The sequence below is a fragment of the Aphis gossypii genome, chromosome 2 (assembly GCF_020184175.1).
Source record: "Aphis gossypii isolate Hap1 chromosome 2, ASM2018417v2, whole genome shotgun sequence".
Lineage (NCBI taxonomy): Eukaryota > Metazoa > Arthropoda > Insecta > Hemiptera > Aphididae > Aphis > Aphis gossypii.
Window position 1 is genome coordinate 68,433,131 of NC_065531.1, and position 14,550 is coordinate 68,447,680.

General features: G+C 26.4%; 3 protein-coding genes across 4 annotated transcripts; 1 reads left to right on the top strand and 2 right to left on the bottom strand.

Moving 5' to 3' along the window:
• The first annotated feature begins 94 nt into the window (after positions 1–94).
• Positions 95–4,496, top strand: LOC114126055 (WD repeat-containing and planar cell polarity effector protein fritz homolog). The gene is made up of 12 exons (XM_027989928.2): positions 95–500; positions 645–780; positions 845–1,025; positions 1,086–1,383; positions 1,490–1,592; positions 1,664–1,888; positions 2,453–2,712; positions 2,771–2,979; positions 3,096–3,219; positions 3,297–3,636; positions 3,704–3,830; positions 3,929–4,496. Exons 1-12 carry the CDS (start codon positions 418–420, stop codon positions 4,009–4,011), a joined length of 2,169 nt encoding a protein of 722 aa, XP_027845729.2. The 5' UTR covers positions 95–417; the 3' UTR covers positions 4,012–4,496.
• Positions 4,497–4,909: 413 nt separating this feature from the next.
• Positions 4,910–7,316, bottom strand: LOC114126054 (uncharacterized). The gene is made up of 4 exons (XM_027989926.2): positions 7,066–7,316; positions 5,483–5,724; positions 5,313–5,415; positions 4,910–5,242 (listed from the first exon to the last, which is right to left on the bottom strand). Exons 1-4 carry the CDS (start codon positions 7,084–7,086, stop codon positions 5,051–5,053), a joined length of 558 nt encoding a protein of 185 aa, XP_027845727.1. The 5' UTR covers positions 7,087–7,316; the 3' UTR covers positions 4,910–5,050.
• A 1,424-nt stretch (positions 7,317–8,740) lies between these two features.
• Positions 8,741–14,460, bottom strand: LOC114126063 (ATP-dependent RNA helicase DHX30-like). 2 transcript variants are annotated; one of them, XM_027989936.2, is made up of 17 exons: positions 14,253–14,460; positions 14,053–14,126; positions 13,629–13,873; positions 13,180–13,326; positions 13,025–13,088; positions 12,838–12,961; positions 12,541–12,751; positions 12,126–12,470; positions 11,886–12,050; positions 11,612–11,817; positions 10,972–11,176; positions 10,671–10,876; positions 10,354–10,577; positions 10,027–10,219; positions 9,763–9,949; positions 9,615–9,682; positions 8,741–9,045 (listed from the first exon to the last, which is right to left on the bottom strand). In XM_027989936.2, exons 1-17 carry the CDS (start codon positions 14,312–14,314, stop codon positions 8,883–8,885), a joined length of 2,889 nt encoding a protein of 962 aa, XP_027845737.2. In that variant the 5' UTR covers positions 14,315–14,460; the 3' UTR covers positions 8,741–8,882. The 2 variants fall into 2 exon arrangements, with proteins under 2 accessions (XP_027845737.2, XP_050057863.1); XM_050201906.1 differs by having other exon boundaries at positions 12,838–12,967.
• Positions 14,461–14,550: the final 90 nt, after the last annotated feature.

A 14,550-nucleotide genomic window follows, 5' to 3' on the forward strand; every position in this document is an offset into this window, starting at 1 on the left:
GTGTCTTGGAGTATAAAATAACGGACGTGGCAGCGAAAACCATTTCTACTTGTCCGTGCCACTTGTTGATTAGACTTTCGCGATAAATGATTAAATCACCGATAACGAGCAAATTATTTTGGCAACAACAACAATAATTTTTTATACTTTCGAATCGTAACAATAATAATAATAATAATAATAATTATTATTATTATTCAAATAACTGTAAACAGAGAACTCTTCCACTTCTCCAAAAAAAAATCGCCGATCGTTATCTCGCGTTAATACATTTTAATTATTATACTCGTCGTTATGAATTGAAATTTGGCTGCTCATTTCCATTAGCCCATTAACGATGTGTATCCATTCCATTCGTATACATTACGTAAAATGAATAGTACGTGTAAATACATTTTATTCGACTGAAGCAGTGTAATGCTTACGTTCGTCTGCGAATGTCACTACTGGACGTTGAAAAACGATCTGAACGTCAGCTACACAGATTTTAGTCACTTCAAGTACGTACGAACAATAATTATTGTTTGGTCGATCTCCAGTGGCTACAACAGTTTTGATTGCATTTCTGTTGTGTCCGTTTTTAAATATTATAATACATTTATATACTATAATAATGTTGTATATATTAATTAATGTCTGTGTAGGTATAATGAGAAAAAAGAAACAGAAACGTCTACAGACAAGATCATCAAGAAAAACTATGTTGAAGCAAGCGGATATAATTGGTCCGTGTCCAATAAGAGGCCTTTGAAATTGAGGGATTCTTTGAAATATTTTGAAGTGAGTGACCGATTATGCACTATGTCTCTTACAAATAATTATTATTTTACATCTTAATGTTTAGACTGAACTACATGATCATCATTTAATTGCTGTGGAATGGATAAAAAAAGACAAAATTGCGTTTATAGTTAGTAGTGGATCAACTATATTCGTCACATTTGATCCAGCTACTTGTGATATAATTGAAATTGTTTCGGATAAATTTCTGCAATCAAAATTTCAATGTGAACAATTAATTAACGGTATGTTGATGACTTGTGATATTTTTAAACAGTTTTAACATTTAATAAATTCTTTTCCAGTCTCTTATGCAAAACAAGTACTTTTATGCTCGTTTTCGGATCAAAAATTGGGCATTATACACTTTGGACGTTCATTCGATCGCACACTGAACAAATGGTCCTTTCTAGATCCAAAAATTGGATTATTCGATTTTAGTAATTCTACCACTAACAGAAAAAATGAACGAAAGATTACATTCAATTTATCTGCAACAATGGTGGCCACATGGTCTAAGTCATCATTAAATGAAGTTTATCCGTGGAATCCATTGGTGAAAGATGAACACAGAGCTAACGTCCATGTATATAAAATCATTGGGTAAGACTATAATACTTTAAAGTTGTATCAGCATAAAGTTTATGGAAATAAAAGTAAATACCAACTTTATAATATAAGAATTTTACTATTGCACATTTTTGTTTAGGCCTCGACTAGAACTTTGTTGCTATTATCATACAAAACAAGATCCTCTTATTGTAGCATTTAGTAAAACAATATCAAATATTATATTCATTTTGGAACAAAAGGTAAATTGTTTTTTTATCAAAAATGTACTATTATTTTTTTTTAACAATGTTATATCTTATATGTTTATCAGAATTGCAACGATCCTCGTATTGATTTTAGTACGTTTGAAGTGACTAATACAAAATTACATCTAGTCAATGTAGTGACAATTAGTCCATTTGATTGGTGTTCTGCCTCCATAATAAATGCGTGGTTAAACAAAGATGACACACGTATATGTTTCTCTTACAATGATTCTGTACTGTTTATCCACGATTTCAAATTATCTATCACGTGTTCAGTAAAAACTGCTTTTGTAAGTAGATTGATTTTTATTTCCATTTTACTACTATTAAAACAACCATGATATAATTATAAAAAAGTAACATTTAGATACCTCTGAAAAAACAACTTAACATTCATTAAAATAAATAATATTCTTAATTTTTATTAAAAAATTATATCTTATTATTTATAATTTTATAAAACATATTGTTTTTTAAATTAGGTACATCAACAATATTTTACTTTGATTTCTTAAATTAGTTGTACATAGGAGAAACCAGTTTTTATCAATAATTATTAACATTATTTACTATTATCTTTTACACTTTATAAATAATTAATATTAAATAATATTTTATAATTAGGCATTTTTGAAATTTATTTTTCATTATTCAGTGAACTTTACTATCATTATGTTAAAAATAAAATCTCTTTTTTTAAAATAACTTTTGAACTAAAACTTATAAACTATAATAATCATACAAAATCTTAAATGCCATGTATCTGAAAACATGTTAAGAACTGAATTTTATAATAAGTTTATCAAGTACAAAGTATTTATAATACCAAAACTTATGAATTTGAAATTAACTAGCCTGTGGAGTATTTGGATTGGCATCCAGATGGTAATATTATCGCTGTGTCAGATAGCAACGGTAGAATACAATGTTATGATTCATGTTTGTCTTGCATTCATCTACAACCATTGACAGAAGAAGCAAATTCATTGGCTTGGTTAGATTTTCAATCCAAAGTTGGGAACAAAAAACTTTTCTTCATGAAATGGATGCCATATGAAACGACAAAACACCCTACAAACCAATCTGATGCTGTTCTCCATCTCGTGTTTGAAAAGTACGAATATTTTTAATATGTTTATTGTTTAGTCCTTTTATTTATATTATACATTTAGGGGCCCTGTGATTGCCATTAAAGTACTTGGCATTGGGAAATTGTGTGTAAATCAATTGGTTTCCATGTACTTGAATGAAAATAATGTTGATCATGCGCTCAACTTTCTACTGGGACTAGATTGGCATTCTGAAGGGCCACAATGTTTAACGACTTTGCAACAAATTACAAATTATTTGTTTCGATTGCCATTTACTCCCGTAAGAGAAGGTAAATATGACTATAATTATTTAGTAACCATTTACGTCTTTGTAATTACTAAAAATTAGGTATAAAAAAAAATTATTGCTAAGTTCTGTAGTAATCTTTTATAATATTTACTACAGTGCAATTACAATCTGCAATCGGAAGTTTCTACCAACCTGTAATACCGTTGAGTGAAGATGCTAAACATGAATATTTTGAACCTGTTCGAAATATTGCACGCCGTTTTTTTCATCATTTAGTGAGGTACTTATAAGTTATAAATATGATTTATTAATAACAGTTTATGTTAAAATAATTTACCAACAAATTGTTGATTCTAGGTATGAACTTTATGAAAAAGCATACAGTTTAGCCATTGATTTGAATGACAGAGATTTATTTATGGATCTATATTGGGCAACAAAATCAGGGATTGGCACTAGAGCTATGGCAACCATGGCATTGGAGAAAGCAAATCAAATTGTGTCATCAGAATCAGACGATTCACATTCTAGTCAGTCGTCTGATTGTGATTGTACTGATTGTCATTCAAATTCCCCGTCAAGCTCACTAAGGCCGCCTTTGCCAAATGTGCCCCTCGCAACTTCTTCTCCGTCATTATTCATTCCATCGATTTCAAACAACAGATCCCAAAATAATATTACAACTATTAGTGTACCAGTAAGTGATAGTTTTAAATAAAACCATCAATTTTAGTTTATTTAACTTGGATTCTTTTTTTATATAGTATACAAGTTCTCACATTGATCACGGTCACTCAAAAAATATAGAGCTACCCACAACTTCACTGGACAGTGTACCGCACTTAAAATATCCTTTTGAACAGCAATTACTCACTCAAAACACCCGTTTAGGTTTGTATTCAAATTTCATAAAATTATTTTTCTTTTTTTTTTAATTTTATATCTATAAATAAATATAATTTTTTAATATGTATTTATGTGCAATTTAGAAAACAATAACCAACAAAGTCAAATTTCAACTAAACCACAACCGGATAAAACTATTAAAGTTGTCCATTTTGGTATAGTATGATCTTTTTTCATCAAAAGAAATTTGTATTTAAACAGTAAACAAAAATGTATTATTAGTAAAAACTATAAAGACTGCCTAAATTTTATGTTGATAAGTAATGGATTAACTTTGAATTGAATTTATGTGTGTCAGCACATTCTTGATTATAAAGCAAAGTTTAAAAACTTTTACATACCCGTTGTTTTAATTTTAATATATTTATTTCTACATAATATAAGAAATATATTACATAAATACTCATTAAGGTGGTTTGGTATTTTATACAATATAATATGTAGATGATATAACTTTAGGGTTTTATTTTATTTTTCTTGCCAATTGTACCAAATTTATGCCATATTATATGATGTTGTTAAAATATATTTTATTTATTATATAATATTATTGTTAAAAATGTTTAATATAATAGTTATTATTATTGTTATACAGTTTATTTAGATAACTCAATTATCATTTTTTATACATTATACACCAAATTTAGTTGTTAATAAATTTTTTATTTTTGTATCAATATTAAACACTATTTTTTTACTGTAATGTATATTTTATTATTTATTTTTATATTTTTATTAGTGATAAATATTTTGTTTTATAAATATTTCAAAATAATTGTATTTGTTTTATTTATGTTTAACTCACTTTTATATTATACAATTCAATTCCAAACATATTATGATACAATATCAAAGATAATATTCAAAATAATAATTTTAAATTACTTAAAATGCTAATTTTAGGTATTTAGTTATCAGTGTTCCTTGGCATCTTTGGGTGTTCGGATTTTTAAAAGTTAAGCATTACCGCTTAACCGTCATTATTATAGAAATTTTCATGTTTTTTGCCATTTGATAGCAATTGAGTCATAGAAGATTGCATAAAAAAAGTGTGTACATAATAATTACAAACGTTAGAGCATATATTATAATAAAAATGCAATAATTCATATCTCACAAATCGTATTATATTATAACATAATTATATTTAGGTACCTAAGCACTACATAATGTTACAGATTTAACAATAAAAGTTAGTCATAAGCTCACTTTTTTTTTCTTGAGCCACCCATTTCTTCTAGTTGTTCTTTCAATGTTTTCAATTCATTGTCGGGTATGTATCTGAGTACTTCTTGCTCATCTGTGTGCCTGTGAATTGATGCCTTAACACCTGCAGGCAGTGAATCTTCTATTACCTCAATGAGTAAGGAGAGCTTAGTACTAGGAACTTCAACTACCTACAAAAATCAACAAAAAATAATTTAAAAAGTATATATATATGTAATACACTACACGTCATGTCTATACTTGTATATTGCGTTCATATACGTTCAATGTGTATTGGGTTTCTACGTTTTCACTGTTGGCCACAAATCGTTTAACATTTATTGTTTGTGGAGGTAATGCCCACCTAAAAGAAGATTACAGATCGTACTATATTTTAAAGGCTTCTTAAAACCAATTAAACTAATAATTACCCATCAGATACTTCAAGGTCCATGTTTTCAGCAATGGTGTGTACAAATTTTTGAAATGATTCCAATATAGCAAAGTCATAACCTTTGATTTGAATATTAACTTTTTCATATTCAGGAATGTCTGGTTTTAACATATCCAAATAATCTGGTTCGTAAACACTACCATAATGACGAACAGTTGGTATGCAGATCTTAGCTGATTTAAAAGTTTGTAATTTAGCCATCTTGAAAAATTGTTGCCCCTACAAAAATGAAAACATCACAAATTTATAATTTTAACAAGTAGGTATGTGTAATTTGAACAATACGTTCTATTATTAACAAAATCTAGCTAGTGACAGACTAAGCTAGCAGAATATCCGGACTTTTCTAGATGGGCAGAGAGACATATTCATTCAAATAATAAATACATATATTCCTGCCAGTGGCGAATTCTCCAGACATATTCAGCATGCGCCGCATGCTTAGAAATAAAAACATTATTAATCAAAATACAAAAATTATTTTTATAAACAATAATATATTACGTAATTTTAAAAAAATATAATATGTTACATTAATTCATTGATTTTTATTATACTTAGGTATCTGTGTTTATCTTTATTCTAACATTTAATGACAGAGCATGCGATAGAGCGCAAGCTATACGACCCTTGTTATCGCTGTAAAAAAACCAGTTACTCTGAGACCCCCTCTAATAGCAGCCGCATATTAATCACCCAGGGCATGCTCATTCTGTTGCGCTTTGTCAACATAAATTATAAAATTTATATGTACGAGTAAATGACAATTTTTTTATTTTAGATAAAAGAGTTAGTTAAGTCTCAATTACAATTATTAAAGTATTATTTAAGTAAGTGCTATTGTACCTAATATATATTAAATTAAAATCTTATTTATAAATTAATACAAACTTTTGTATTATTTATTAATTATAAATTAAATAGAACTATAATACATTATGATAAATGAGCATGCCCATACATCAGAGTCAGAATTCGCCACTGATTTCTGCTTATGACTATAGAGAAAGTAAATTAAATAATGTTAATGTTAAGACATTATTCATATGACTATTAAAAATTAAAGTGATTTTTTTCAGAAAAAAACTATGTAGGAACATTTGCATTAAATTTATTATTAGAATCTGTATTGACTAATGCAAAATACTATTTATTTTGTATTAAAATTACTAATTCGAAGGTATTAAATTATGTTCAAAAAACTTAAAAATATTAATGCATAAACCATAATAAAATCACTAAATATATCCACAGGAAAACAAATTTGAATCAATTAAATAATTTTCCTGGGATGAATTATTTTCATTTTAGGCCACTATACACAGTATCTTATTGTTAACTTGTATTATCTGTCATTTAAAATTAATATATTACATAAAACTTTTCTTATAAACTTCATGTCCCCAACATCAGTGCAATTTACATTCCCGAGTTAATTGTACATTACTTCAATTTTCAGTAAATAATGAGATTATAGATGACTGTAAAACTTAATGCTATACTTGAATCTTATAGATTAATAGTCAATATACAATTATTAAAAAATCAGAATATACATACCAAACACTTTGTCACAAACATATTGATCCTTATGAAAAGACAAAAATATCAACAGGAAAATAAACTTATTTGAACGTGACAAAAAAAAAATATTCACTATATATTATTTAATATATTATAAATATAATTCTTTAAGTATATTTTACTGGTTAGTGTTTAGTAGGTAATTTAGTTCAGTTCACTAATTTTGTACTCGACAACCGGCACACCAAACAGCTATCACGATTGTGAATTCAGAATTTGTGAATTGCGAATTCAGAATTACTAAATTTATTTCTCAAAATGATAAGAAAATTTGAAACTGATAAGTAATATCATGTCAGTATGTCACCCACGCGGACCACGTTCACGGATTAATATACTACATTACTATTATTAATTTATTTTAATTCGTGCCCACGGTCTTAAGATGAGCATGAAGATGGGTTCTTCTAATACCGTGATCATAATATAATATAATAATATAATTCATAAAGTAATTACTCTATATGACATTATGATCCAAGATAATATCACCCACATAACAATAATAATAATATACTACCACAGAGTAATACTATACCTATGATTTTATATTTTTTATTATTATTATATATTATTATTATCAATGTCTTATGACGCTATTAGGAAAATACGAATCGTGTTTGACGTGTTTCAACATTATTTCTTTGGTTTTTTTTATAAACTTAGAAATTATGAAATTTGAATTTATTTTATTGATATACTGTGGTCATAAAAATATCACATAACTAGTTTATAGGCCTGCAATTCTGGTAATCTAATCGTTTCTTCTAATTTAAATTTTAAAACAATTACCAATGTTACTAATATTAGTATTTGACATCTGGAACAGACAAGTTATTTTATATCGATCCAAACAAATGAATTGGCAGCTATAGCTATAAATATCATATAACAATGTTAGAACATATGAAATTAAATTTCATGTGGTTTTTCAACATGTTATTTTTTTTTTATATATATATTTAGGTATATATATTATAAAAAATATAACATAATATTGTATATTATTATTAAATTACAACTTTTTTTTTTTATTAGATTCATTTAAACACCTTAAAATATTAATGCTGGATTGGAGAAAATCTTGCATCAGTCTACTTCGTTGAGATGGTTTTTTGCTTTCCTCCTTACATCAACAACCTTTAACTATGATACATATTTAATTGGGACTAAATATTAAAAAAGTCTAATAATGAAAGCCTTATTTGTATATTATATACTAATGTTCTAATAAATATATTACAAATTTAGGAACTCACTGTTTGGAAAATCAATTTCTAAACAATATCATTATTCATTTTTTCAAACAGTATAAAAGATTGTTTAATATATTTATTCATTGTAATGACAACTCTATATTCATATAATAAAAAACAATGCTTTGAATGTTGCAATATGCAGTGAGCTCAAAAACCTCAAAATTCTAAGCTTCAGAACAAAACCACAAATTTAATCACAAAACTGTAAACTAATTATGGTCAATTTTAACATTTACATTTCACTGAATATTGAACATGATCATAAAAGCTTATAAAATAAACACTGTTTATCATCAAATAACTTTGTAAACCTCGTTTTTAGTAATAGTAATAATTACTTTCAGTAGGTTAGGTAAGGTACAAATTACATAACTCCAAGTTGATTACATACATACAAATATAAAATAAATTGTATTTAAATTTCACAAGATAGAAGTTAAATTTTTCTAAAAGAAAAATTATATATCATAATACAGACGTCTATAAACTAATAACATTTTACAAATCTATGAGATAAACAATTAAAAAACAAAATCATTTTTCAACAAGCTTACACAAAACAGAACACATGGAATCACGGAAATCCATGATATCATCATAAGTATGATCGTTAGTTTCATAATGTCCATATGTTTCCATTAGGAAATCAATAAAATTTCTTATTACATTCCTCAGAGATAATAATGTTTCCCAATCACTGAAAATAAAAAATGTTCTATTATATATATTTATTTTTTTTTACTTAAAAAAATACAAAAAATACTACGGAACATAGGACCATGCTTCAACTGAAAAAAAAAATATAAGAAGAAAAATCGCATAAATTTTATAACATTCTAACATTTATCGGGAATTGGTTTAGAGTTTTGAACAAACTAAGAAAATCGATAAATATAAGGATACTTTACACAAGGACAATTAATAGAAAGAATAACTGGTCAAAACATAAACAGAATAAGGTCCCTAAAGAAACTCAGTATTTGGTGGATTGATTTAATTGGCAAATATTTAGATAGAAATATTTACAATAGAACAGATAATGACCTATGAGTTGAAATCTAACAGGGTGGTGAAAAAACCAAGTGAATTCAAAAGTGGTCTTTAAGTTGCTAGGTTATCTGAGACAAATTAAATACCAAAATTTTTCAGTTTAACATAGTTATGTAAAAGAGATTAATTTCATTATATCATAGTGCATGACATCTTTTACAATAATTAAAAAATCATTAACATTATTATCTTAATTTTATACTACATGTAACTTACCCTTTAGAACATGAAATATTAACACGTTTTCCATTTTGTATGTAAATCAAACAATTATTGTGTCCATCCTGAGGAAAAAAATTTATTTAAAATATAAAATAAATAACCAAAGATGATACATATTAAACTGTTCTAATCATAAACTTACGTGCTTAAATGATGCTTGGCCATTAAAAAACAATACAGCTAATGTTGGAGGAACATATGTAGATTTATTAAGCATTACAGCATCATGGTCAAGTGATCTACCTTCTCTAAAGTAAGTTAATAACTCATTTTCTTTATCTTTATTATAATTTACACTTTCTGAATGATGTACAACTTTTATTCCAGCACTAAATAAATAAATTTAAATTAAAAATGATAGTTGTGATCTAATTTAAAATGTTCATAAATGCAATCAATTTTATACTCATTAATAAATGAATAATCTAAATGTCCATTCCGTCGCATAAACGTTCTTCTAAAAACTAAATTTCCAAATCCAGAAATTAATACAGCTGGTATTAGTTGTTCTAATGGTTTTTCTGAATTTAAATTATTAATGTCTTTGTCTTCAATAAGCAAACTATTATACAAATGCTGTGTAAATAAATTTTTCAATTCTGTAAAAAATTCAAATAACACTATGTTCAAGACACTCAACATTTATCTACAAGACATTTTTTATGCATTATCTTAAAGAATATTATATAAAAATAATAAAATTAATAATAAATTAAATAAATTGCATACTCACTGTTTATAAGTATAAGATTATTATTTGATAATGAAGTATTACTGTTATTATTATAACGGTCTAGTGTTCTATTCCATTCAGAAAATAATTTAGCCACAGCCAGGTGATCACTGCACGTTGAATACTCCTTTTTTATATGTCGTGAATCAGCTGCAGTAGTTTCTCTAAATATGTTCACATTACTTGATAAATAAGTAATAATTGTTAGTGTAGGATCTAGACATCTAAAAATGAATTACTAGCATTAATAAAAATATAAATTCAACAAAACAACCAAACTATTATAGAATATAACTCAATGAAAAACTGTTGCTCACTTTAAAAATACTGAATGAACTAAAGCTTTTGAAAGACATGGATCAAATGGGAATGCGGCTATTCGTTTTCCTAATGCTGTTAGTTTCTCTTCTTTGTCTAGGGCCCCAAGAAGTTGTAATTCCGAAACAGCAATATCAATGGTTTCTACACTAGGTGAATTCAAAAGCTTGGACAATACAACCTTTGCTTTATCCTGGCTATGTATCTGGATAATATTAACAATTATTTGACATTTTGTATTATACAAAACAATATAAGATAGGTATGTAATATGTATGATACGTGTAAATAATTAGGTACCTTAAGAGTAATAATTGTATGTTCAAGAGGAGTTAATTGAATCTCTGGAGTAGGATACTCAGAGAAACTATTAAAATGATCCAATGAATATAAATGGTAACATTCTCCGGGCCGAGTTCTTCCAGCACGACCTCTCCTTTGTTTTGCATTAGCCTGAGAGACCCAGCAACGATCTAATAGTTTAATACCTTTCTCTGCATTCCAACTATAAATTTTTAATTTACATAATATATATTTTAAAGTATTATCAATTAAAATAAGCATTATTTTAGTAATTAAAATCATAATTAATTTTAATGATTGAAATACATAAAATACTAGTGACTAGTGTTTTACAATTACATATAAACAACATTGACAAATTATAATTTTATAGTTATGTAGTTATATATATTTTAATTACATAGAGATATAATGAAATTAATTTTAATAACAGTTGTAAATCCTAAAAATTTACTGCTGTAGTGCTGTATTATTAATCTAAAACTGTAAGTATTTTAACTATACATTTAAAAAAATAATAATAACTGTAGGTATACATTTGTGTAATAATTTAAGCTATGAATTTTTTCAAAACCATCACAAAATAAGATTATTTATTTATTTACTATTTAAAATTATAAATAATTCAAAACCTTACCTAGATATATTCTGCATACCCGTGTCAATTACATATACTACATCATTAATTGTGATACTGGTTTCAGCAATATTAGTAGCCAGCACAACTTTTCGTCTTCCATCACTTGCAGGTCTCATGATTTCTATTTGTTTTTCAGGTGTCAATTTAGAATGGGCAAACATTATATCGAAATTATGAGGCCTTTTTTGTAACAGTTTATTCACCTATTATTCAAAAAACAATATAATAGGATAAAATAGTTAAATTATTAAATGTGACAAGTGTTTTTTACATCAATTATGTCTTGCCAACCAGATACAAAACACAATATAGCTCCAGGTGATTTGTTATTATCTATCCACTTTATTACATTTGCTGCTAATTGTGGATTCCAATAAGGTTTACCATTTTCTTCAACAGTTGTATCATATATACCCCATTCCCTAGCCAATTGTTTCTGGAATTATACATTAAATATTAATCTCAAAATCAAAATACCAAACGTCCAAACTAATCATCATTTATAATGTACCGTTAAGAATTGAGTTTTCACAGGATGTGTGAAACCTGGTATTTCAATAGTTGAAGCTGAATGGCCATAATAGTTCTGGAAGTGTTCGGCATTTAGTGTTGCACTCATTATAATCAATTTTAATTTGTCATTTAACTGCAATGCATTCTTTGTAAGCATTAACAATATTTCTGTGTTTATATCCTGTTCATGGGCTTCGTCAATGATAACATGTGAAAACTCTTTCAGTCCAGGGTCTGCTTGTAATTTCTGAAGCAGTATGCCGCTAGATGCAAATACTATAGAGCCTGGTTTCCTAGGCAATATTTGTTTCAATCGCACTTGATAACCAACTACATTGCCCAACTAGAAATGTGAGTAAAATTATTTATCTGTCTAATTATATTTATAAGTTAAATTTTATTTTAGTATATACTTCTTCTAATCGTTCTTCAGCAACCCGATTAGCTAGTGTTATTGCACTTATTCGTCTTGGCTGAGTAACATATATATTACATTCACTTCCTTTTCCTTCTTGACTCCATTTTTTCATAATGAAATTAGGCACTCTAGTACTTTTACCACACCCTGGTTCTCCTTTTATAATAGTTACTCGATTATTCTCAATCATTTCTAGTACATCTGATCTAAAATATTAATAGTATAAATATAAATACAAAATAATATAGTGTTAATTATATTAAATTGTGAACAGTTTTGTTATTAAACATACTCATAGTCGTCTATGGGTAATTGAACTACTTCAGACAATGTTCGTGTAGTTTTTTTATAAAGATATTCGTTTCGATTTGTATAGTCAAAATGTGAAAATGTAGGTAATTTAAAATTTAACTCTTCTAAAACTAAAACATATCATTACTTTATTTATTAAGCATGTATAATTAAATAATAGAATTTACCTTCATTAGTTTGATCATCTTCAATTAATATTGGTTTTCTTTTATTTATCAATGGTTTAATTTCCTATGATAAATAAGTGTATTCTTTAATGTGTTTTAAACAACTAAAATGTTCAAATATTCAAATGATTATTATTTTGTTCAAAACAACTAACCTGATTGTATTTTTGTACTAAGCTTGAAATTAATTTAACATTTTGTTCACTCAAATCTATTGAAGCAATTGGTGATGTTGCTACATCAATACGTTGTTTATTTGATACTATTAATGGCTTTCCAGAATGATCAAGTTTTTCCATATCCTAAAAAAATATAAGTATTTATTGACTAAATATACAATAACAATTAAAGTTTTAGCCATGGTTTAATATTTAATTTAAATTATAAAATAACATAATATCTAATATTCTAAAACTAGAATAAATAAATAGTTAATAGAATATCAGCTTCGGATAAATTTTAGTTTTAGTTAAATAGGGAAATACTTAGAGGTAAAATGATGAAAATGTTAGATAAATGTTATAATTTTAATAATTAAACAAAGCATTTGTTGAGTATAAATTTGCTGAAAAAAAAATGACCATCATATAAATAAATATCTTACTTGTAACCATTGAATAGCATTTAAAGACACCAATTCTCCAGCTTTGGCTTTGGTAGCAGCCACACTTGAAAATACAATAGGGCTGGGCCATTGGACACTTAATTTACAGTTCCATTGATGTTTTTTGTTCTTGTTAAAACCAAAATGACAACCTGTCTTTATGTTTTGTGTTCGTTCGACTTGGTTATAAAAGTTTGAAATAATATTACGTGGTGATGAAAATTTTCTTTTCAATCTAGTTATATCTTAATGAAAAAAAAAAACATTAATTGTTAAATTATTTTATTTTTAAATGTCATAATTATTTTTACTCCTCTCTTTATAAAATGCATATTACTATCAGAAATAAACAAACTATTTTAAACATTCTTAAAGTGTTAAATATTAACAAACAAAACATCTGATTAAAAATATAAAACCTTACCTTCATTAGAAATGTTGTACTCTGATTCTGGTTGTACAGTTGAGAAATGTGGATATATAAATTTTAAATGTCTTCTGAAAATAAATTCATAACAATACAAAAAAGTTAGATTTTAATTGGTAATAATTAAATAAATAAGTTAGATTCAAAATACTAATTACTAGCGCAATACCACAACATTGTGCAAATATTTTACTCACTGAGTTGTAGAAAAACGTGAAATTACACTTTGTAATCCAATGAAGGATCTGACGTTAAACATTTTGATATTTTACAAACTTAACATTCCTAGATTTAAATTGATCGAATACTTAGTTAATTATTGTTTGTCAATTTAATACTTCATAAAATTAATTCAAAACCATGACAAAATAATAAAATTTAATTTAATTTCTTGAAAATTGAAAACCGGAATTTTTTGATATTATACATGTGCAAATGAGTGATTACTGATAAAATGATAAGCGATATCAATACATGATACGGAGTGAATCTGAT

Excerpts from the sequence above, each read along its gene's own strand:
- LOC114126063 (XM_050201906.1), bottom strand. The coding sequence starts at position 14,314 with ATGTTTAACGTCAGATCCTTCATTGGATTACAAAGTGTAATTTCACGT. Across the intron at positions 9,683-9,762 it reads GCCAAGCATCATTTAAGCAC|GATGGACACAATAATTGTTT; the intron begins GTAAGTTTATGA and ends TTTTTTCCTCAG. Across the intron at positions 9,046-9,614 it reads AATATTTCATGTTCTAAAGG|TGATTGGGAAACATTATTAT; the intron begins GTAAGTTACATG and ends TTTTATTTTCAG.
- LOC114126055 (XM_027989928.2), top strand. The coding sequence starts at position 418 with ATGCTTACGTTCGTCTGCGAATGTCACTACTGGACGTTGAAAAACGAT. Across the intron at positions 1,384-1,489 it reads CATGTATATAAAATCATTGG|GCCTCGACTAGAACTTTGTT; the intron begins GTAAGACTATAA and ends ATTTTTGTTTAG. Across the intron at positions 1,593-1,663 it reads TATTCATTTTGGAACAAAAG|AATTGCAACGATCCTCGTAT; the intron begins GTAAATTGTTTT and ends TATGTTTATCAG.
- LOC114126054 (XM_027989926.2), bottom strand. The coding sequence starts at position 7,086 with ATGTTTGTGACAAAGTGTTTG. Across the intron at positions 5,416-5,482 it reads GACCTTGAAGTATCTGATGG|GTGGGCATTACCTCCACAAA; the intron begins GTAATTATTAGT and ends ATCTTCTTTTAG. Across the intron at positions 5,243-5,312 it reads TATATGAACGCAATATACAA|GTAGTTGAAGTTCCTAGTAC; the intron begins GTATAGACATGA and ends TGATTTTTGTAG.